At 41.2% G+C, this 24955-nt stretch overlaps 1 protein-coding gene across 2 annotated transcripts in view; it reads left to right on the top strand.

Moving 5' to 3' along the window:
* Positions 1 to 972: 972 nt before the first annotated feature.
* The window catches only part of CAV1 (caveolin 1), a 35088-nt gene continuing 11105 nt past the window's right edge, over positions 973 to 24955 (top strand). Inside the window, exons 1-2 of one of the 2 annotated variants that reach the window (XM_045495387.1) lie at positions 973 to 1299; positions 2734 to 2898. In XM_045495387.1, coding sequence (XP_045351343.1) covers positions 1270 to 1299; positions 2734 to 2898 — 195 coding nt within the window. In that variant the 5' untranslated portion in view covers positions 973 to 1269. Of the gene's footprint in view, positions 1300 to 1903; positions 2015 to 2733; positions 2899 to 24955 lie in introns of those variants that run through there. The other variant, XM_045495388.1, reaches the window with a different exon arrangement.

Raw genomic sequence — 24955 nt, forward strand, 5'->3', positions numbered from 1 at the left:
ATTAACTCTAAGGGTTCTGTCTTCTATTCCTCTTCCCCCCCTTTTGTGCCCCCACCTGTATGTACAGACTGCCTTTATTTTTAATGTAACCTGTGCCCCTTCAGATTATTCTCAGCTTTTTTATTTCAAGCCATAATTTTACTTTTGATTGTATATGGAACCTTAGTTAAAATGTCCTTTCTGAATAGCGAATATCTTGACTCATGATAGCTCAAATGTAAAATGACTGCTTATTGTTTAATTCTTATGTTGCTTTATAATAAAGAAAGCAGCCCCAGATTCAGGAAGAGATAGAGCATTTTAATTGCTAACAATTTTTTAAATTTCTAGTCAAACAGTAGAAACACCAAGTCTCCTGTAACTCACAGCCAAGTACATTAGAAAAAACTCCTCTATGATAAACTTGCAGCCCAGTTAAATATTTCTACAATTGTAAATATTTTGTTATTTTGTAAATACGGCATAACGTGTTGGCATAAATTTCCTTTGTTCCAAAAAGAACAGTAAACTTTAACATTTTCATTTATTTCAAAGCATTTGGGAGAATTTCAGAAGTGGTTTGAGAAATATTAAATTCTACATGCCTGCTCCTCCAAGTTTCCATCCACACCGACTAGATGTAAAGGATTGTCACCAAAAGCACACCACACACACGCGCCCACACAAATTCCTTCTTTGTGTTTAGACGAAATGCACCTAAAGGTCCCGGGCCATTTTTCATCCCTTCCTCTGTGGAACAGGGAGATAGCTGTGTCTTGATCAGAGATGGAACGTGGGCGATGGGAAGAAACGGCTCAGAACAGAGCAGAATTCTTTCTGAAGCTCTGGTGCCCATACTGGGCATCTCTGCTTGTGCTCCGTGTCCCTGCACTCCCCACCCCTTCAGGGATGATGCACTGCAAAAACATTCGCTCTCCGCAGGACGCCTCTCAGTGGTTCATAACTGGGAAAATCTTGCCCCAGGTTTAAAATATCTGCCCAAGCAACTCAGAGTGGGTGAAACGCTTTTTCATTGCTCTTTCCTCCCTGCGGGCGCTCCCCACCCTCCGCTGCCAGAACCTTGGGGATGTGCCTAGACCCGGCGCAGCGCAAGTCCCGGCCAACCGCGAGCAGAACAAACCCTTGGCCGGCGGCCAGGAGGCTCCCTCCCAGCCACCGCCCCCCGCCAGCGCCTTTTTTTCCCCCATACAATACAAGATCTTCCTTCCTCAGTTCCCTTAAATAACAGCCCAGGGAAATCTCAGAGCCTTCATCCAGCCACGGGCCAGCATGTCTGGGGGCAAATACGTAGACTCCGAGGTAGGCTTGGGTGGGTGCGCGCCGGGCCCTGGAGAGCACAAGAAGTGTCTCCTTCTGCTATCTCCCACTCCAAATATTCCGACTGCTTTCCTTGCCCCAGCCCTCTCTTGACTTTAGAACACTCCTCTCGCGCTGGCACCTCTGAGGAATGGGCCTGGGCGGGGAGCTGAAGAGAAGGCAGGAATGTTTTAGATTTTCCTATCGAGAAAGGGGCCCTAGGCCCCCCAAACTAGAGAGAGGAGGAAAAGAGGGCGGGGGTCCTGAAATTAGGTCTGCTTGCCGGACCGAGGACGTATTTCTAGGTGGGTCCGGGGTGCTGCTTTATTTCGGGACTCCCACCGTCCAATCCCTGACTGCTGGGAGGCGGCGAGCTGGAACGCAGGGTGGGAAGTCATTCACCCGCAATCCTGGGGACGGTCCCCGCGACTCCCCGCCAGGCACCTGGACCGGTTGGCCGGAACGGCAGAGTCATGTTTGCACTTTACAAAGCTCTTGGGCCACCTCAAGAACTCTTCCTGCATCTTGGCGCCTGGAGGGGGTGTTTGGAGAAGGATGGAGCTCTACTCTCCCCAACTACCACCACCAGGTCCAACTACCCTCCTGCGCTCGGGCTCCGCCCGAGTGTGGAGACCTCGTTTTCCCAAACAGGGCCGCCGCTCAGCCACCGGCCGGCAGCCTAGGAGTGACCTGAGGGTGGGTCGAGGGCGCAGTGCAGGTGAGATACCATTGTTCTAGGGAGTTTAGGGGGGTTGACACATGGCTTGGCCCAGAGATGGGGGCTTTCGGGCTGTGACCACTACGAGGGCGGGGAGAGCAGTGTAGGGACAAAGAGCGCAGAGGGAGATTGGGGGGTGGGGCGCGAACAGGTGCGAGGGATATGCGACCTGGAAGCAACAAAAATGGGGACAGCCCATTTTTGGGTCGGGGGTGTTCAACCTAGATCTGAAAGATAAACTGGAAGAGCTTACTGAGAGGAGGAATGGGGGACGGGAAAATGGGGCAGGTGAAGCACTCGGGGCGAGCGTGGCGTGGCGGAAAGAGTGGCTGGACAGACGTCAGAGATCGGATCCCCTCGCCTGCTGGGGTCTCCGCGGGGTACCGCGGGGTACCTCCGGCAGGGCGCGCGCTGGGCGGGGGCCTGGGCTGACTGCGCCGCGGGGTTTGCCCTGACCCCTGGCGGCGGGCGGGGGAGACAGGAGCTCCCTGCCTGGTACGGAGGGGTGTGGTGTCCTCTGCTCGATCCTCTTAAAAAGCTAGCGGCGCCAAGGAGTTTACTGTGCGCTGAGCCACCGCTGCCGAAGCGGTTAGTTCGATTTTGAGCCTCGAGGTTTGCTCCGCCGCCAGCCTGACTTCTGATCACTTGTTTTCCTTTTTGAAATTTTCTTCCCATTGCCCGGACCACCCTCCCCCCTCCTGGCCGTCTGCCCTCCGCAGGGACATCTCTACACTGTTCCCATCCGGGAACAGGGCAATATCTACAAACCCAACAACAAGGCCATGGCAGAAGAGATTAACGAGAAGCAAGTGTACGACGCGCACACGAAGGAGATCGACTTGGTCAACCGCGATCCCAAGCATCTCAATGACGACGTTGTCAAGGTAAGGTGAGGCGGCCAGCGTATAAAGGACGCCCCCCCCCCACCCCCGCCCCTGAGACGCTGTCAGGGTTGGGACAGCTCTCTTCTGGCAAGCAGGCTGTGCATCCTTCTGTACCTTTGCCACACATATCGTTTTCTGGGCTTGATGTGTGGGAGCTCCAGCAGTTTTCAGAAATGTCACATATCCCCTCCCCCCTCCTGCTGGTTAGTTCAGCCGGAATGTAGCTAATGGAGTTTCATATAACTGCACTTTTCCTACAACTGCACTTTTCTCCTGGCAAATGAACCTCTGGATCTCTGCAACAGATTGACCCACACTCCTTGGGAGGGTGGGACAGTTGCCCTGCAGGTCACCCTCTGTCTATTCCCAGGCTTAACGTCTAGTGAAGGGTGGTGCCCTATTGCACATAGAATTAAAGCAGTAAGGTCATTGCATAAGGTCTTGTGCCAAGATGAGAACCGGAATGCAGAGTGGGCAGATTATCGTAGCTCCAATCAAGATATTTTCTTGAAAATAATACAGTGGGTAAAAATGCTTCAGACTAAGTACAAGTAATACATATAGTACATATTATATATAATAGGATATAATATTATACATATGAAAGGTATTTTAACTGGAAAGGTATTGTACTCATGCACAATCAAGCTAATTTACACAACCAAAAATAATGTGTACTTCTTGATTTCTCCCATAGACACCTTTAGTTAGGTATATAAAATTGTTTCTTCAGTGACTACCTGAGTCAGCCTTCCCTCAGCTAATGGGACACTCAGGTTGGAGTTCCTTTTTATACTTTCAGAATGTTTTTAGTGATTAAAAAAAAAGTTAATTGAAGGAGTTATTGGCCAAATTTAGATTTCAATCAGTGGTCAGTTTTTGATTATCATTATATTATTCAACTTCGACCCTTTTAGCAAATCAAGTCAGAGAAATTTATTGTCTGAACCCATCTGGATTGGGAAATCATGGGCCTAAGCCATTCTTGGCAGAGAGTTTTCTTTGAGGGGTGGGGAAGGCCAAGGAAAATCCTGGCCTGAAAGATTACAGTGTGAAGACCCAATTCTGCATGACCCAGAACAGCCAATGGGGCAGATGAGTGATTTCCACGTACCCAGCCTTCTATCTGTGGATGGGAGGAGCTAGAGTTCAGAAACTGTTCACATTTATGAATAATATATTTCAAAAAGGGAAACAATGTAACCTGTAACTGGAAGGAAAATGTAACTGTCAGAACTGACTCTCTTGGCTTGCTGATGGAGGAAAAAGGAAAACTGGAGCATTAGCGGGTTTTTCTACTAGCCAGATTATGGAATATTTAAAAGTAACAGCAATAACAAGAGTAGTTTATAAACTGGAAATTAAAGTTGATAAAAACTATTTACTAGAAGCATTACTTCAAAGGGGCAAGGGGGGCGGGGCAGGGCATTTTTATTTTTTGCCAGTCTCATGTAGCTTTGGATGAGAAGAGATGCCAGGAAAAGAGGCAGATTTCAGAAAGGGCCAGCTTCATTGGAGCCTCCCTGTTGTTCCACCATAGTGTGAGTGGGGTTCCTGGAGCAAGCAAGCCTCCCAGGATGAGTCAGAGAGGCCAGCAGTGTGGATGTGGGTCTCTACACATAGCATGACTAAGCTGAGAAAGAAAGGCCCCACTGGGAAAAGAGACTTCAACACAGATGGAAAAAAGGCATAACAGGCTTAGAGGAAATAGCAGTTTACAGAATAGCATTTCAAAGAGCAAGTGTGGGGATCCTCATATTAAAAAAAAAAAAAATTAAAAGGAAGAGTTACAGCAAGCTCCTGCTGGCCTAGAGAAAGCAAACCCCTCCCATTTGCTCCTATGAGCAAAACAAGACAGTTAGACAGAAAAATCCACCTTGGGAAGACTTTGGAGACCAGCTGCTTGGTCAAGAGAGGACTTCAGAGAATGCTCTACAAAGAGAGACCCAAGCTACAAGTACAAATTTTGCCCAAAGAGTGCTGTCTGCCAGTAGAGCCAGGAAGGGTGGCCTATATTCTATGGAGACTCCTATTTTATAAGTGTTTTTCTTTGAGTCCAAGCACAGACATAATGACAGAAAGAGGGATGATTCTCTCCAATGTACATGGCAGTAAATAATAAATTTCCCTAAATTTTCCTTTTGATGACACAGACTTCTTAAAATAACAAAATCATCCCAAGTTCTGTGAATGCACAGTAGCTTAAAACTTCATGTGATAATAGAAGAAACAGTGGTCAGGATACCAAATCAGGTAAGGAAAGGCCTGTTTGAAAGGCAAGCAGCTCCATAAAAGCTGCCTCTGCTGAGTCTGTCGTCTCTAGCCTCTTGTGGCTCTTTCAATTTCAATTTCAAATAATTAACATTAAATAAAATTTAAAATTCAGTTCCTCAGTCACACTAGCCACAATCTGAGTTCTCAGTATATGAGGTTACTGGCTCCTGTATTAGCACAGGTACAGAACATTTCCATCATCATGGAAATTGCTTTTGGACAGCGCCAGACTAGTTCCCTGCACTTTTAAAAGTCTCTTATACCAAGTTTAGAAAAATAACTCTAGAAGGAGAAGAAATGAAACACTGATGTACAGTGTGAGGAACAGCATGGTTCATCTGCACAGTGTCTTTTCAGTCTCATAAAACAGCTACTTAGGGAGGAAAAGAAAACTCAGAAGCTGGGTATGCCATGAATTTATATTTCAAGAGGGTAGAGTATTATCACCTATTCCACTAGTGATAATGACATAAATTGGTCTATACAATTCATTCCAATAAAATTAGTTTATCTCACTAAAGGTTTGCTATACTATGAGATATCTGTATAGACATTTGTCCAAAAATAGTAGGCTATGAATGCTTTTTAAAATTTCTTCTGATTAAAGTGATCACAACTTCGGACCCTCATTCTCTCTCTGAGATTTCTGTCTTCTTTTTATGTTCACATTTTCATTTGTATGTTTGCTATGCACTTATTTGTAACTTCTATATAAATAAAATGGGTTCAGATATCATATTAGCCATCAATCAATTGCTTTGTTAAATTCATCATATGCTAGACTACACACTGTGTTACATACTACAAAGGATAATTCCCAAAATAAGTCCTAACAATCACAAGGATTACAGTTAGTGAGACAAGATGTAAATAGATAAAATGTTTAAAAAAATACACACACACCATATCACAATAGTAAATCACTGCCAAATGGTAACTAATGGGTCCTTTTTGCTTTGACTGCCAGGAAACATATAGCTAGATTTTAAGTTTCATTAACCCATGTTACTTACTCTTTCCCACATATGGTTTTGTATTTTCACTTTCTTTTTTAAGACAGGATATTTTATGTGGTGTCTACTATAAAACTTCTCATCATCATTTTGGAAATAGATCAAATATATAATGTAATAAGTCAAAAGTAAGTATTATTGAATATTGAATAATAAAAAGGTTTTTAAAAAGTGAATGGTATTATCTTGATCTTGCTAATCAAACAATGTAGATGTATATCAGATTATCACATTGTACACTTTGAATACATTCACTTATACTTGTCAATTATTCTTCAATAAAGTTTTAAAAAAAGTGAATGATATTGATGTTAAGTGTTAGGGAGACCTTCCTGTGGATAGCACAACAGGGTGAGGGAAGGGAGACGGATTATAGTTTAATAGAGAAGGGCACAAAAGAGTGCAATCTGAGTTGGATCACAAAGGGCAAATAGAATGCAAATAGCTGAGAAAAGCACAGGAGGGCGTTCTAAATAAACCAGGCAGAGATGGGAATGTCTCATATAGGGCATGATGGAAGGTTTAGTAGCCCGTTTTGATCGGAATTAGAGTTCATGTGGCAGAATGATATGTCATAAAGATGAGCCAGATGATCATGGCCAGACGGCAGAATCCTTTATTCAGCACTCATGATAACTTTGGACTTTATCATCTCAGCAGTGAGAAGGCAAGAAGACTTCAAGTTTGAGTATGACATGGTGAGGGTGGGCTTTCTGGAAGATGACTAGTTAAACTATACTATGTAAGGAAAGGTAGACAGTCTCTCAGCTGAGCAGAGAACTGTTAAGAGGTAATTGTATTATGGTCTAGACATGAAATGAGAAAGACGGTATGCAGTGGCACTGGAGATAAAAAGCACAAAATGACAGAATTTTATAATTGGAAGAGAACATAATGGTTACCAGCCTAACTTCCAATTATTAAAGGGAAATTTAAATAAGGAAGTTTAAAATTTTATGCATGTTTTCAAATGATTACTGTCCAAAACAGATATTTTGAAATATAAGGAAGGATAGACAAGATTATGTGATTCTTATAGACTATTGCTTTGAGGGAAGGAATGAATTGAGACGATTCTGAGATTAGTTCTGAGAAAAATCAGAACATATGAAAGAAGAACTTGGTTGGAAAATAAAAATATGCATTTGTAACTTTCTATCCTAAAACTTGAATGTAATAATTCTTAAATATTTTCAGACACAAAATTTTCTTTGGAAGTCAAAAAAAAGTCATACACATGGTAATCAGACCGGTTTTGATTTCAAAATGACATCCTAATGCCTCCCTGATCCCTTTCAGCTAGAAAGCAATCTAGAGCCATTGACAATTAATCTCAATATAAAGGTCATTTTTAATTCTCTGTTTATTTGATATACATATAATCAAAGCATAAAACTTAAAAGATCAGATGGTCTCAAAGCACCCAGTACCCTATTAATATTTTCTTCTGTTGGAGTCGGTTTTGTTGGTTTATTTGTGTAGGAGATAGCTTCACAAGATGGTGATACACATGCTGCCACATAGGACGAGATCATGCATGGAATTCAGAATCTCCAGCTTGTAAAGGAGCATTATGGTCATTTTTGGTGGGAAATTATTCTCACATCACTGAATAAAGAATGATACTAAGTTGGAGGTTATTATTCATTCATAAGCATCTGAAAACACAAGTTTAGCCAACAATGATATACGTTTTAAATGTTTATTAAAAGGAAGTCTTTTTTTCTTCTCCATCTCCTGTCATCAAAAGACTCAAATTTGGTTTAACTCAAATTTGGTTTGGTTATGAAATTTCATAAAACTTACTAAAATTTAGACAAGATACACCAAATGTCTTTGAATTATGAAAAAGTTCATGGTGTGGCTTATTCTTCCAATTAACAACAGCATTGGCTACATTTTAAAAGGGCTTAAAGTAAGAACAGCTGCAATAGTAAACAGCATCTGTAAAGTCCAGTAATTTGAAAAACCACCTGCTTATGCATCCTGCCCACTCAAGTCCATAAAATAACAGACATTTTCATATTCTGAATGAAACTGCTTTAATTTGCCCTACTTTTCAACATAAGTTCTCTATGATGAAACACCCACAGAGAATTGGCCCCTGCAAGAACAGGGCTGCGCGCACTGATCTGTGGGGTTCTGGACCCTTTCATGATACTCCTGGTTTGGTTTGTGTGAGGAAAGGGCAAGGGTGCTGTTTTCATACAAAGGTGATTTATGCCAAGAAACACTCTTTTTTCTTCCACACTCTGGATCTTATATATATTATCTGCTTTACAGTACCCTAAAGCCATAGAGAAAGAGATTTGCTTACTATACTTCTTTCAAAAGAAGTTTCTTAAAAAAAGAAGCCCCCAGCCCCAAGATAAATGCCTGGTGTATAGGTACTCAGAGGCACCTTGATAGAGTGGAAAGAGTATTGTGCCAAGATAAGAAAAAATATTTTTGCAACTTTTGTAACTTTCTTCTCTAAAACTTGAATGTAATCATTCTTAAATATGCACAGACACAAAATTCTTTTCCTTTAACAGTCAAGGGAAAGCATACACATAGTAATCAGATCAGTTTTGGTTTCACCATAATGGCCTAAAACTTTCATGATCTCTTTCAGTTAGAAAGTATCTAGTCCCATTAGTGGAAGACTGGACACCAAGGAAGAAGTAAAGAATGGTGGGGCCAACAGTAGTCCCTGAGAATTGGGCTTATAAATAGGAATCAAACTTGTTTGGCTAATAAAAGCTAATAAACACCAGCCCTAAAAATATTTTGGGCAAGCTATTTTGTTTCTATGCTTAAATTTCTCTAACTATAAAGAAAAGAATGAGAATCATTCTCATATAATAGCATTCCCTCAAAAAGTCATCTACCTTTAAGTAAATAATTATTACGTACTATGCCAGTGGCTACCATATGGAGCAAGAAAGATAGAAGCACTACTCACAGAGTATAAAGCTATTTCCTTGCCTCTATATAGTTTACTTTGCAAACTTTTGCTGGAATTTCTTTAACAAATTCTACTGTCGTTAAAACTTTATAACTTCAGGGCTTATTTCAAAAAATGACTCATTTATAATGCCTCAAATTGTTCCTGAGCCAGTAAACAAGGCATGGGCAAAATAAGGAACATATATATTTTTAAACAATTTGCCTCTGTTTCTGTCCTATTTAAAATGTAATTAAATTATGGAAAATATTTCTGTTCTTTCATATTCTCTCTTCCAGCATTGGCTCTCAACTTCTAATATTCCTATTGAATCCTTAAAATTTGCAGCTCTTTAAGAACCTTATAGCCTCTTTACAAACCCAAGAGGGTTATAAAAATGTGGCTAGGCATCAGAATCACCAAAGGAATTTTTTTAAAATACAGGTGCCCGGGGAGGCTGGGTGGCTGTCGGCTAAGCGTCCGACTTCAGCTCAGGTCATGATCTCATGGTTTGTGAGTTTGAACCCTGCATGGGGCTCTGTGCTGACATCTCAGAGCCTGGAGCCTGTTTCGGATTCTGTGTTTCCCTTTCTCTCTGCCCCTCCCCCACTTGTGCTCGCGCTCTCTGTCTCTCTCTCTCTCTCTCTCTCAAAAAATAAATATTTAAATTTTTTTTTAAAAATACAGGTGTCTGAGCTTACTATAGATCGATTAAGTTAGAATATCTAGAGTTGGAGCCTAAGGATCTATATTTTTCAAAATTCCCTATATGATTTTCACAATGTAACTACATTTTGTATAGGTTTAGAAAGTTTGGCTTAAAGACATACACCATGGATGGCTCTATCCTAAGAAAATAGAGGACTATATAGTAACACTGTATAATTCTAGATATTCTCCCTTCCAGAAGAATATTTGAGGATTAGGCTAGCTTAAACCTACCAGAGAGTTTTGAAACACCATGAAAGGCTCCCAAATCCACTTTGCTCAATGATTCTCCATCCCTTGAGGCCACTTGGGTTTATAGCCAACCATAAACTTAGCACTGCAGGGTGACCTAGCAGTGGGTAGCCACAGGCTCTAGTTTGTCCCATTCAGACCAGTTGGTAGTGATCAGCCCCAAGTAACTATTGGCCTCTTAATATGGCCCTTAATAGTGCCATAATAGGCCTTAATAGATATGGCCTCTTAATAGTGCCCCTTCCACATTCAGAAGTGTCATAGCTTAAGAGATAAATTATATGGTCACAGATGGATTGGCAATGGCCTATAGCTGATTCCTATAACTTGGATTACACTGGAAATCCCTACACACACTAATTTTTAGCAGAATGGGCAAAATTTCCACACGCCAGGCATGACATGCCTTTCTTTCCAGCTGACCCCTTCCTGCCCTTCATCGCAACCATCAAGCTGCACTGTAACTTGAAGGAGGAGCTCTTAAGTGCCAATCTACTCTACTGTCAGCCTTTAGTTTCTCTCCCTGCAACAGGGAGAGAAAACAAGGTTAATGAAACTGATATCCTTCCATCACAGATTTTGTCAATTCCTCCGTCAAGGATTAAAATGTTTAAAATAGTTTTAACTATTTTTCAGTTAGTCCAGGAAACATAAAATGGCATGCTTTTCACATGAACCATTGTTTAGGGTTGGGGGAAGTGTTTTTAATTTTGTCTTAAAGGAAATCTGCATGATCCATGTACTGTGCAACTACCAGGGGAATTCTTTGATAGAACGGATTTACACCTGCACAGAATACATACTTCCTGCCTCTCATGGGAACTATGTTGATGTTTCAGATATAAAATACATCTTGTTTTCTTTTATTGAACCTTGAAAAGATGTCTTCTTGTTGGTCATTATTTCATGGCAGGGGAAATACATATTCCTAAAGGCACAACCAAGCTTCCTCTTCAGCTACTGTCAGCTGTTTAGGTAATTAAGAGCCAGGCATTTTTAATTTGGAGGAGGCGTAAATAAATTTGATGTTGTGTATATGTGCTTAATATTCTATCTTACAGCAATTTAAAAGTAAAATTTTTAAAGCTGTATTCAATATATAAACCTTTCCTGAGCCCAGCAAGGACATTACAGTAAAAATGGACATTGATAGAGTCTATGTAAAAAGATAAATTGTGTCTAGAGCTTGCATTGGATCATCTCCTATTTGTTGCAGGTATCAAACACAATTACATCTTCTCACTTACAATGAGTAACTGGAAAAGATGCTGATATAGGGACCCAAGGAGTTGAGAAAGTGTAAGACTGGGAAAAAAGCAGAGATAGAGAAAAAAAGAAGGCCCCTTCTCCCCATCTTGCCATCCACTCTGTGCTAGAATGAGCTTTGCACATGCCAACTCCAGTAGCCCCACGTCCATTTCTTTCTTTGCACAATGCTGCCATGTCTGATGACACGGTCAGTGGGGCGAAAGCAAGGGACACAACCAATACCCAGATCAGCAGGGTCTTCTGTGCCCAGCCAAGGCATTTGTCCCTTTATAAGCCACAGCAATCCACCAAGGCATTATTAGGCCAGGAAGCGAACTGATGAGATATGGCCTTTACTAATAAAAAGGGCTAAATTCAAGCAGTGGGGCCATCCAAAGGGTGCCAGATGTGCAGGCAAGAGTCAAACAGGAGATGGGATGCTTCTGCCAACATTCCTACACGCTAGCTCAGTGGCACAGAAGACTTACTCCTCCAATGACCCTTTGAGGTAGGGACTATTATTATTATCACCATTATATTCCCTTTGCAGATAAGGAAGCTCAGGCTTATTCATTTACTCAGAATTACATAGGTAAGAAGTGGTTGAGTCAGAGTTTGAACCTAGACAGTGAGATTCTAGAGCTCAGGTTCTTAACCATTGTACTCCATCCAGTGCCTCTCTCTCTCTCTCTCCAGCAATAGATCATAGTCCAAGCAGACAGTCATGTCACCACAGTGCAGAAAGAGATGACTGTGTTCTCAGAGAAGGTGGACAGCATTTGGCAAGGGGGATTCCAGAAGTCCTCTGAGTTGGGAGTGACAGGCCTGTAGTCCTAAGGTCAGACTCTAGATGCTGGCAGGTGAGTTGGGGAAGGAGGGAAAAGGACCAATGTGAAGACTAATGTAAGACCCCAGACCTCAAGAAATCTAGATGCTGGGTGAGTTCCCAGTAAGGGAGGGTCAAGTCCCAAAGACCAGAATTGGGGTACAAAGTGGGGATGTGGTCTCAGTGACTAAAGAGTAATACATGCCCAGAACCAGACAAGATGCAGTGCTGGCTTGTGCTCAATCACCTGGGTCTTTAAAGCATCCTGATTGCCCAGGTTGGCCAAAGTGCCTGGGGTGTGGCTGGTCCTACCTGGATGTGTGGGGAGGAGGAGCAGATGTGAGAGAATGAGGCACGTCCTGACAGGCACTTTCAATTTAACAGCTTTATTTAAGGTTTTCAATTTGCCTATTCAATTTTCTAGACATTTGTGCTGTTACAGTAAAACGTTGTGAAAACAGAAAACAGTTGAGAAAAACCTTAGTTTTATGCTAGTAGGAGAAATGCCTCTTTAATCCTGAAAGTAGTTTCTCTGAGACTTCCTCCCTAGTAATTATGTATTTGTTCTCAAAAACAAATGCCAGAAGTAAGGAACAGACTTAATAAGGCATTTTACAAGGCACCATTAATCTCTCAGAAGAACAATGGGAATGTTTTATCAATCATGGCCCACTGTTGGCCTTTTCTATATGATTAGCAGTAATAAAATATAGCTGGAAATGGGTATACCAAAATATGTCAAGGAAATGGAATTGCATTCATTGTAGATCACCAATTATTTTGGTTAGGTCAACAGATCTCTTCCTTACTTGATTCTGAGCACCATGCTTTTTAATAGGGAGAGAAATTGCCCAAAATAGTTAATAATCACCATTTCACCAAACTATTTTAAGTAAACACCTCCATTACTGTAGTTATAGAGGTGAGAATGAGAGTCATTCTCAGATAATGTACTCCCTTAGAAAGGCCATTTAACAAATATTTAAGAAGCATGCACTCCAAACCAGGCACAAAGCATGTCCTGAGTCCTTCCACACCAGAGTCTTCCTGACAGAACCACAGCCTTCTGCCAGGGCTCATCTGAGACATGGGCGCCTCTGTTAGCTTTTGCTGACCAATCTCATAGGAATTGGTTATCTCTTTTCTTCGCTTCCACCACATTTTGTTTTTATCTCTATTTTGGTATACATCAAAGCCTTCTAAGCATTCTGCTTCTCTATCCCCATGTCCTCCCCACCTTCCCTTTCCACTGCATGCCTGAGTCCTTCAGAGCTGGACAGTGACCCCCTGGTGGCCCCAGAACTGTGGCTGCCCAGTACCCACCCCAGGGCCCCACACTGAGTCTGCCATCAGAAAATGGATGTCAAGTTGTCTGCTGAAATTCTTCTTTAAGTAACTGAATGTCTCCTGCAAGTGAAAGGACAACAGGATTACATTATTGAGTGTCTTCCTTTGCCCCTTTCTCTATGGCAGCCACATTTTAAACCTTCTAAAAAAAAACATATCCAGATAATAAAGAAATCCAAAAATATCAACTCTATTTACTAAAGAGAAAACATGTTCTGTGTATATGTTTATTATTAAAAATTTTATTTTTGTCTCCAGTTTGAGGAGGACACAAATGCATCTCTCCTGAGCCTTCAGTGAGCAGGCTATGGCACCTGGATGGTCTCCCAGGGCCTGGGGGATAAGGATAATCTCCTAAGTTTCTGGCACGTAGGGCAGGCAAATTCCCAGAATGCCAAGAGATGCCATTATTGATGTTTGACATTGCCCACTGGGGCCAGAAGACTGACAGTTGGATATTGGGACACATGAGAAATCCCTTACAAAGAAGGGGGTAAGAATTCCCTGTCAGACCACCCATATGCCTCTGGACAATGGCAAACATCAGAGGAATGACTAAGTCAGGAGACAGCTCTGAAGAAAAATTCAAACCTTCCACACCTGAAGGAGCCAAAAGCTTTGAGAAACCCAAGCTTCTTTTTCCTTCTCTTTGGCTTTATTACTTCTAGATCTTAAGTACATAGAGCTCCGAGATTTTACTAACTGGTAGGTGGTAACCATTAATCCACTATTCCAACAGCATAGAAGTTTCTTTGTACCTCAGAGGTCCTCTCTCATAGGTCTCAGGTTTAAGAAGGAGAAGGAGGAGAAAGAGAAGAAAGAGAAGGAGGAGAAGAAAAATGGACCAATACATATAGATGTCTCTAGAAAGGATCAGACATCATTCATTTCATTGTTGATGTCTGTCCCAAATGAAAAGAAATTAGCTCCTTTTCCATCCTTTCTCTCATCTCCTGTGAGAGGAAGTGGATTTACTGCAATATGTATAAAAGTAAGACTTTTTGGTTTGACTCCAGTTTCCCTATCAACAAGCTAAGTATAGGAGATCAGGATCTTATTTAGTTAAGAATAGATAGGACTAGAAAGTAGCCATCAAAAAAAGGGTGATGATGTGTAATGAGAATTTTAGGTGTGACTGGTATCTAACATACAGCCAAGACCACAGCCCTACCTAGCACATTTAATATTTTATCAATGACTGGAATGAACAAGAGGACTCACAACTTACAAATGACACCAATTACAATGACCTTGTTAATATCTGTGATAAAAATAACATCATGGGGCGCCTGGGTGGCGCAGTCGGTTAAGCGTCCGACTTCAGCCAGGTCACGATCTCGCGGTCCGTGAGTTCGAGCCCCGCGTCGGGCTCTGGGCTGATGGCTCAGAGCCTGGAGCCTGTTTCCGATTCTGTGTCTCCCTCTCTCTCTGCCCCTCCCCTGTTCATGCTCTGTCTCTCTCTGTCCCAAAAATAAATAAACGTTGAAAAAAAAAAAAATTAAAAAAAAAAAAATAACATCAAAGTGGTTGTGACAAATTATAAGTAGCCCATAAATATAGGGCCTATATTTGTGGCCCTATTAGGATAAAGGCCTATACAAAGTGAGATAATGATAAATGACTAGAAATAAAACGTATAGGTATTAAGTAGGAAACAATTTATAAAAATTTTATAAAAATTTATAAAAAATAAGGTAAATTTATAAAAAATAAGAAAATACCAGGAAAAGGTTGTCATTTCTGTGGAAATTTGATGTGGAAAACCAAGCTGCTTGGTGAACATAATGGATATGGAAACCCCTTGTTATAATTCCACAGTCTATAAGGGACCAAGATCTCCAGGGTGATAATCACTATTGTAAATGTGCCCTTAAATGAATCCACAATGCTCCATTCCCCTTGGGCAATAGGGGATGCAAGCTAGTCTACCAGTTGTTCATAAACACTAAACATTTCAGTAATATAATGATACTTTAAAGGAAGTATAACAGATGGAATCAAATGGACAATGCAATCAGAAGAAATGTCACCTACAAGATTCTCTACTTCATTTGCTATTTGTCAGACTTATTAAAAATACATTCTGTTTTGATCTTATGAGGGAGGTAGAGATGCTAGAAAGATCCCACAGAAGAGCAAAAGGAAGGAGATAAGGGATGAAGAGAAACCTCCAGGTATGGCTGAGAAGGGACTTCTTTGTCTGGACAATTTTTTAGAAGAGTTGGAAGGGAACATGGAATGACAGCTGCCTTTAGGTATTGCCAGGTTACTATGAGACTTACAAGAAAAATACTGCTCAGACACAATCACCATTCAGGACAAGGGAAAGGGAGGAAGGGATGTACACTTAAAAAAAAAAAGTGTTAGGTTTCCTGGGAGAAGAAATTTCAAGTAATAAGAGGGGTTAATCCCAGGAATGTGTCACAGAGGTTGTTTTATAATAGTTGTGTGTTAAATTCCTTACTTGTCTATGTAACTTGTCTATGTAACTGCTATGTAACTGCTCAAATTCCTCTACCTCTGCAATTACAAATAGATGTATAACAGCATTGACACACAGTCTTATAATTAAGCACTGGCACACATATGAGCACTTTTCCTCTATTCCAGCAGGATACCTGGTTTGTTTGAGGGCAAAGAGGAGTTGGTACGGCATTGTTTTAAACAGTGGTTGGGAATGCATGTGGTAAACATCTGAAAGTAGAACACTGAAAAATGCATGCATTGTATGTACCAAAAGGTCAGTATGAAATATTATCTCTATGGCAAGCCTGCCCATCCACTCCCACCTACACATTGCATATTCAAACAATTTCACAGTTTGTATAAACCCCTATTGTGATGTAAACTCACTAGACAGTATGGCTTCTGCAAAGGGGTGGCTGTTTTGTGACTTTAGACCACATGATTTAGGCATAAATCATCGGGGGAACATCTCAAAATACTGTTGTATCCCTTCCCCAGAAATTCTAACTGAACTAATTTATGATGGGGCCCAGGCCTATGTATTGTTATTTGTTTTTTTTTTTTCTTATTGTTTTTTGTTTTTTGTTTTTCTGAAAGCTTTCCAGGTTAGGCTAATGTACAGCCAGATTTGAGTCTGGTTTAGAGTCTGAATTTCTTAATAATAAAATTATGTGCCATTATAAAACTTTCAGGACCATAAGGGCCACCATGGGGAAATTATTCCTTCTCAGGGTCTTCATTTTGGGGAATCCTTAGCATTTTTATTGCAGTATGATATTGTCTCTCAAATTCCTATTACAAAAAATACTTTCTGGAACTGTAGTATAGCAACTGTATAAGACAGACTTTGTATGTGGGATAAATCTCGTGTCACTCATGTAATCCAGTCCTGTTGTTTCCCTTTTCTTTTGCTCATTCTTTCTATTCTCCCCAAGAGGAATATCATCTGGTTACAGTGTCATCCCCATTCCCCTTTTTCTACATGGTTCACGGCTCAGGCATACTAAGAATGGAGCTAACAACATGCACTGATTTTCCTTCTACTGGTACAGAGGCCACAGGAAGCTTCACTGGACCTAGCAACAGGCAGGTCTCTGTCGTTTCTCTAGTGCCTGGCACAGAGAAGAGAGAAGTGCTTTACTGATGCCAATTCCTCCTCAGAGCAGATGGGGAAACTGAGCCTCAGAAAAAGTCTGAATTCTACCCTTTCTTGGACACTGACCTCAAGTGTTGCCTTGAGGCTTAGAAAGGTCACTTGGACCCTCTGGACAGCAGTTTCTTCACCTATAGCAATCAATAAGAGACTAGATGGTCCCTAAGTTGCTTTCATTTCTAAAATTCTATGATCCGGTTGACCAGTATTCACAAGAGTGGAAACCTGTAAAGGTATATGAAGTCCATTCAGAGAGAATGGTGGAAGACTCCTCATCAATACTACTTTTATTACTTTCTTCCTAGATTTTACCAATCGTCATTCTCATTCTTAATATTCAGGCTGTGGGATTCAGTTAAATCATCTTTGAAGTACTGAGCTAACGACAGATGACATGCTGAATAAACTACCAATAAATATTTGGTACTAAAGAGATGAGGAGCTGGAGTTCATTTTCCCTTCTCATCTGTGCTCAGAACTGTGGTCTTCCCTTTTATTGTCCTTGCCTCAAAACTGTCTGCTTGTGTCCCAAGATAGACCAGAAAATCAGTTCCAAAGTAGATTACAAACTTTCAGTAATCTTTTTTGTAACCAGTTTATTCCTCTTCATTCACTTAACAGATTACACCCTTACTTACAACTTTAGAGCAATGGTCTTAAAAAAGTCTGACTAAATAAAAAATGCTCAGACTTTCTGAGTGCTGACAGTTGTCAAATTCACCTAGCCCATGTGGCCACATTTCTGAAGTTCTTTTAACAGCCCATCTGAGAGCAATAGAATCAGATGACTAAGAGCTATGCAGCAGAAGCACTATTACTTTGAGTCAGATTTTCCCATTAGCCAGCTATAATTTATTTCTCTCTGATCCATATAAAGGTTCATATTTAGGGCCCTGTATGATTTTAATCCTATCACTTAGCACCCAACCTGTACGATGCCAAAGCTAAACATGAATTCAGACCACCTGAACCTTCTTCAGGAACTAATCAACTCCCTAAGCAAAGCTATGTCTAAATCCATAGGTTTGAACCCAAATTTCATGAGAAGCAAAAATTGAATTAATCTGAGTTTGCTGTTATTAATCACCTTAATCACCTTTGATCACTCTTTCACCAAAATTACTAAGACTGTGTTAGAATAACTTAATGCGATCAATAAATGCAATTACTAACCCTTGGATGGGATAATACCATATTCAGAACTTCTTTCCTAAAGGACATTTTATCAGGTTGGTGCTCTTGTAAATAGAAGAGAGAGAAATATAGCTAAGCAAATGGCAGCATTAACTAATTCATTCATTTATTCAGCAAATATTAATTTAGTACCTAATATATTCCAGGGAGGTGAGAGCCTGAGTGGCTTACTCAAGTGTCTGACTCTTGATTTCAGCTCAGGTCATGATCTCACAGTCCTGAGACAGAGCCCTGAGTCAGGCTCTACTCTGGGCATGAAATCTGCTTAAGATTCTCTCTCTCTCTCTCTCTCTCTCTCTCTCTCTCTCTCTCTCTCTCTCCCTCTCCCTCTGCCCTGCTTGTGCTCTCTCTCTCTCTCTCCTTCCCTCCCACACACGCGCGTGCGTGCGTGCACGCGCGCACACACACACACACCAAACTATATTTCAGGGAGGTTATAGTCTAGTAGCAGAAATAATCTCTCTCTAGCTCTAACCCTCTCTCCCTCTCTCTTTCTCAAACACACACTCACTCAATCAAACCATTAAATAAGTGTCAGAAAGGCTGGATGATAAAACATCCAGGTGAGAAAAGGGGTGGGGACCAGAAAGAAGTCTTTGAAGAAAGAACATTTAGATTAATACATGAAAACTCCAAGCTAGCCAGGTGAAGAGTGATGGAAGGAGAGTTCCAAGCAAAACTAACAGGAGGTAGGAAGGCCCTAAAACAGGGAAGGACTCGGGTCATTGTCCTGAAAGAAATTACTCAAAATTCCAGTCTAAATTCAAATTATTACTGATTTGGGGAGGAGCAAGAAAGAAAATTCCTCTGTTACCTTAATAATAAGGTGGTGCACCACAGAAGGACATCACCCCTCCCTGGTAATGATTCCTGAATAAGCTTGAGCAGCCAGAGGTCATCTCTATTTTATTTGCACTGCCCCCTTTTCAATGACTCATAACCAGCTATGTTTCTTTGTTTCACTTATTCCATCCTCAAAAGTAGGTGTTTCATAAATACTGAACAAATGAATGAATGAATGAATGAATCAATCAATCAATCAACTCATAAGGCCATAGTACTATAAACCAAAAGTGCCTGCAATAAATATACAAGCATTCCAGGCTATAAATATTTCTAAAGTTCAGGTCCTAGCTCATCGTATCAAATTATGATTTTCTAGAGCAGTAGTTTTCAACCAGGGATAATTTTGCTCTCCCTCCTAAGGGATATTTGGCAGTGTCTGGAGTTATTTTCAATTGTCACAGTTTAGGGCGTACTACTGGCATCTATTGGGTGGAGGATAGGGATACTGATAATCATTCTACAGTGCACAGGACAGTACCCCTACTTTCACCCCACAACAAAGAATTATCCAGCCCAAAATGCCAACAGTGCTCAGATGGAGAAACCTTGTGGTAGAAGTTAGGGTCTGTGTCTTGAGAACCACATAATGGCTGTGATTATCCTTGCTTAGACCTGACAAGAACTCTAGTTTAGATCCTTTTCCTTACTTGCCTAGCAATGTTCAAACCTGCAGAGATTTATTTCATTAATTTTCTATTTGTTTAATAAACAGACTCTAAGCACTGGAGGGGAAAATATTCCAGCAGTGAGGTAAGATGAATGCTATTAGTAACCCTAGTTGACTTAACTGAATGGAAGGAAATAACTCCCACCATCAGGAAGTGAATTGTAGAAACTGAAAAGAAGTTAAGAGGGTTGGAAATGCTCTGGTTCAAACAAATGTCTATGCAGACCAATCGGTAGTTTGAAAATGGGAAGACATTTCCGTTTCTTGTGTCTTTGTTAGAATGGAAAGAGCTTTTATTTTCTTTAGTGTGGTAATCATTCATATTTGTCCCATGACACACCCAGAAGTTTAAAGAATAACAAACTCCCAAGTGTAAACATAGAATTTCATGAGCAAGTGAGGCCTCTAGATGAGTCCTTATAAATGCTGTTTGGAGGTAGAATAAGATTTCCATGCATTAAGCAATGCAGGACTTTTCTATTAAGAGAACTTCCAATACTTCCAAGGGCTGAAGTTATTTCTCCTCAAGGATGACAAACAAGAATCCCCGAAGGCACCACTCCTTCCTGTTCAAGTTCACTGCTTCAGTCAATTCTCCTATCACTAGCCCTTACATGGCCTATTTTTACTCTGTTCACTTGTTCCATATCACTTGTTTGGTGACACTCAACATCAGCAAGTGCCACCAAATCGATATCAGAAGACTGAAGATTTAAATAAGGAATCAAAAGATATGCAGTCTGCTTTGTACCAAACCATCTGCAACTAAGCACTTTTTGTGATCATAAATATGTGAGGCCATGTTGACAGAAGAGATGGTTCAGGTTCCTAAAGAAGGTTCAGAGCCAGCTCGTCACAGGTACACTAAATACAGTTTTACATTTCTATCTGGGATCCCCAGAAAAAGAGGGTGGGCAACCTACTCCAGGAAGCATGAAAATGCTTTGGAACCTGGAAATCATCATGGAGGATAGTTTTCAGGAATTTGAAAGGAATGTATATTCATTTCTTAGGGTTATCTTAACAACAATCCCACACAGGGTGGCTTAAAGCAATAGAAGTTTATAGTCTCATGGTTCTGGAGGCTAGATGTCCAAAATCAAGATGTCACCAGGGCCATGTTCCTCCTGAAACCTGTATGGGAATCCTTTGTCTCTTCCTAGTTTCTGGTGATTTGCTGGCAATGTTTGGCATTCCTTGGCTTGCAGCTGCATAACTCCAATCACATGGCCTTCTCCCTGTTTGTCTTCTCATTACCATCTTCTTATAAGGATGCCAGCCATATTGGATGAAGGGCCCACCCTACTCCAGTATGACCTCATCCTAATTACATCTGCAAGACCTTGTCTCCAAATATGGTCACATTCTGAGGTACTAAGGATTAGGATTTCAACATGTCTTTTTGAGGAGGACACAATTCAATGCATAACAAGATGCAAGCTAGGAATGTATATTTTTGTTATCAGAACAGAGAAATTTAACTTAAAATTTTAAAGTGTAATACAAACCCTAGGGTAATTCTTACTTCCTCCTAAGAAGAGCAAAAGATGGAGAAACCTGTTGGTTACCTTCAAATGACTGAAAAAGAAGAAGGCAAAAAGGAATTAATCCAAAGCAAAGAGAGTCCCATTACTTGGTGTTGGTGCCACCTTCTGACAAATCCAGGAGCTCAGTCAGCTGGGGCATCATCTTCCCCAGGATATATTTGGTTGCTGTGTGCCTCATGTTTATAATAAACTCCAGAAGGCTGATGCACTTGATAGAGATGAGTGATGCACTTTGATAGAGATGACTTAATCCTTCTTGTTTGCATAATGGCAGGATGCAAAATAAGCACTCACCTGCCTGAAACGATTTCAGGAATGCCAAGAGTTCTCCTTTTCCAAAATATTTCCTCCATTCTCCCAACACTGTTACTGAAATCCCTGACATTTCCCCACTTCTCCTGGTTGGGATTCTTGGACCAGAAGCTCCTGATGTAGCACTGACCATTGCCCCCAGGCACTGTCCCAAACATTTTGCATAAGTTAAGTCATTTAGTACACAGAACAATCCTATGAAGTAAGTACTATTTGACCTCCAATTTACAGATGAGAAACTAAGAGAGAGAGGCTTAGAGCTTATGTAAGATAACATAGCAGAGTTGAGATTCAAACCTAGCTTTCATGCTATGAACCAGGGGAGGGGACAATATTGCCTCTCAAAAGTAGGGAGCAACACAGTAACTAATCTATTATCATGCCCACTCAGAACTGTCAGATTTCTCAGACACTCAGGTAGGGAATGAAGTAGGGAATGAAGCCTAAGGCAGCTTTTGTTTCTCAAAGTATCTTCCCCAGACCCTTTGCATTAAAATAGGGGAGGGAGTACAGATACCTGGACCCTACCCTCAAACCCACCAATCTAGGATCTCAGGGCTCAGGAATCTGCATTTTAACAAACATCACCCAGAAACTTCTTGAGTGTACTAATGTTGGACAACAACTGGCCCTACAGGAATGGAATAAGATACCATCTTATGGTAAACATGGAAAAGCCAGAGAGAGATGACAAGACAATGGGGACCCTGGTGACCAGTGGTTAGTCAAATGACCCACGGGTCCTGGGTATAAAGGAGCTTGGTTGCTGGGGAGTGAGGGTAACCTCATTTAGCATGGAGGTTTGACAGCAGGAGGACACCCACATCCTCTGGCTTGGATCAGATGCCCTGTCCTGGTGAAAATGGTGATTTGCTGAGTCAGAGAAGCATTCTGTATCAGTTTGGATGGGAAGCATGGGTATAGGCAAGGGAGAGCAACCAGACATGTGGACTCAGAAATTCCTATGTGACTCCACTTGAATGAGCAGTATTGCATAAACAAAATGAGAATTTTGATGTGGGGCTGAGGAGAATGGTATGATGAATTGAATGAGGATCCTGAGAGACAAGTCTTGTATTTGATCCAGTCAATGATTACAACCTCCTTGAGGCTCAGTCTCATAGTCTGTAAAATAGGGAAAATAACTCCTGCCTTGCAGCTAGCTCCTCACATACAGGATGTGATATGAACCGAGAGGCATATAGTGCTATATAATGTAAGTTATTGCTATTCCAAGGCCTCTGTAAAAGTCTGCTGCCTCAGAATATACAGTTGACCCTTAAACAACATGGGGGCTAACAGTGCCCACACCCTGTGCAGTCAAAAATCCATATATAACTTTTTTTAAAGTTTACTTATTTTGAAAGACAGAGAGAGAGAGAGAAAGAGAGAGAGAGAGAGAGAGCATGTGCTAGAGCAGGTGAGGAGCAGAGAGTGAGGGAGAAAGAATCCCAAGCAGGCTCCATGCTGTCAATGCAGAGCTTGACGCAGGCATTGAGATCGTGACCTGAGTCAAAACCAAGAGTCAGATGCTTAACTGACTGAGCCACCCAGGTGCCCCTGAAAATCCATATATAACTTTTGACTCCCCCAGAACTTAACTACTAATAGCCTACTGTTGACCAGAAGCTTTACTGATAACAGGAATAATTAACGAACATGTTGATTGTAATATGTATTATGTACCATATTCTTAAAATAAAGTAAGCTAGAGAAAGAGAAAATGTTATCAAGAAAATCATACAGAAAACACATTTATAGCGTGGTACTGTGTTTACCCAAAAAAATCTGTGTAAGTGGACCCAATGGTTCAAACCTAGGTTATTCAAGGGTCAACTGATTCTGCCACCCTAATACTCTGCCTTTCTCTGTATATTTTCCTACATTCCTGCTAAGAAAGTAAACAGAGTCCCTTAAATGCATTCTGAAGTACAAATTAGTTGTAGGCCTCCTTTCCTGAACTGGGGACACACAAACACACATATATGCAACAGGAATTCATTGGGAAAAGAACAAATTCACTCCCTCCCTATCCATTCCCCACTGGGGTGCTCTGCTGGTCCCCTGCAGGGCTGGGCCTAGCTGCTATTCCTGTTTCCACCTTTGCTTTCTCTTGGTGACGCCTCCTCACCATACTTCAGTGCACACCCCCTGCGTTTGGGCCATGTTTACATAATTGTAGTTATTCAGATCATTGGGACAAAACCCAACCAAGCAAAAATATGTTTTAATCAACATTTTCTAAATCATTTTTCCTTAAAGATGAAGACTTCAGAGCTTGGATTGCCCCTTTCCATGGTGCCCAAGTCACCTAAATGATAACCACTTCATTTTGATCAAAACGGTCATGGCAATATAGGGTTGTGGTAAATAAGAACATTTTGAACAAAATGAGATACCAAAACAATAGATAAATAAAAGCGCACTTGTGATATCAGGTAAAGAATTCATAGGAGATAATATGATGGTTAGTGAAACGTTATATATGCCTACATCCTTTCGATGGACATTTATAACTCCTTTAAAATAGCATACTTACTGAAGAAATGTTTATTTGATAATTGTGGGTGCATAGTACTACTAGGTATCATGGAAGATATCAAGCTGAATGCAACAGACACAGACCTCCCTTAAGTCCTGGTTTGGTCCAGTCACTTATTAGTTAAATGACCTCTTCTTAGTGGGAATATAAAAGATTTTTTTCCATTCTTATTATAAAGATAACCTAGAATTTCACAACTTTTTGAAAGTTGGAAGCAGATGAGTGAAATAGGGCACTCATGTGAAATGTCATTATTCTGAGGCCTCTGCAGTGTCTGGAAAGCAACAAGGGGGAGGTCAGTCCAAAGGGAGAGACCCAAAGGTCCCAACTGGAGGCCCAGGTCAGGGACTGCAGATCTCCTCCAAATTCCTCCCCCTGCACCCACACCATCTCCTCTTGTTCACAGAAGTAGGTAAATACCCCCCTTACCATCTTCCAGCTTGAAACCATGATTAATAATGCAACCCTCTCCTTCCCTCTCCAGGAGGCAATCCTTTGTTTTCTGTAAGGTCAAGTTGCCTAGTACCTACCACCCCAAGGCAGCTCAAAATACATCAGTGTTCCACCCCAGATTTACATTTTTCTTAGGGCTGTGTGTGGACTCTCTGGGAATCCAAGTAATCGCAGGCATCCCAGCCTGCCTATTTTCAGTTGAGGTTGCAAGAACACTGTAGCCTTTTCCCTCAGTGGTGCCAGTCTGGCCCAGTGAACACATGGGTATTTGCCCTTGCCCCTG

Source organism: Leopardus geoffroyi, chromosome A2, assembly GCF_018350155.1.
Source record: "Leopardus geoffroyi isolate Oge1 chromosome A2, O.geoffroyi_Oge1_pat1.0, whole genome shotgun sequence".
Lineage (NCBI taxonomy): Eukaryota > Metazoa > Chordata > Mammalia > Carnivora > Felidae > Leopardus > Leopardus geoffroyi.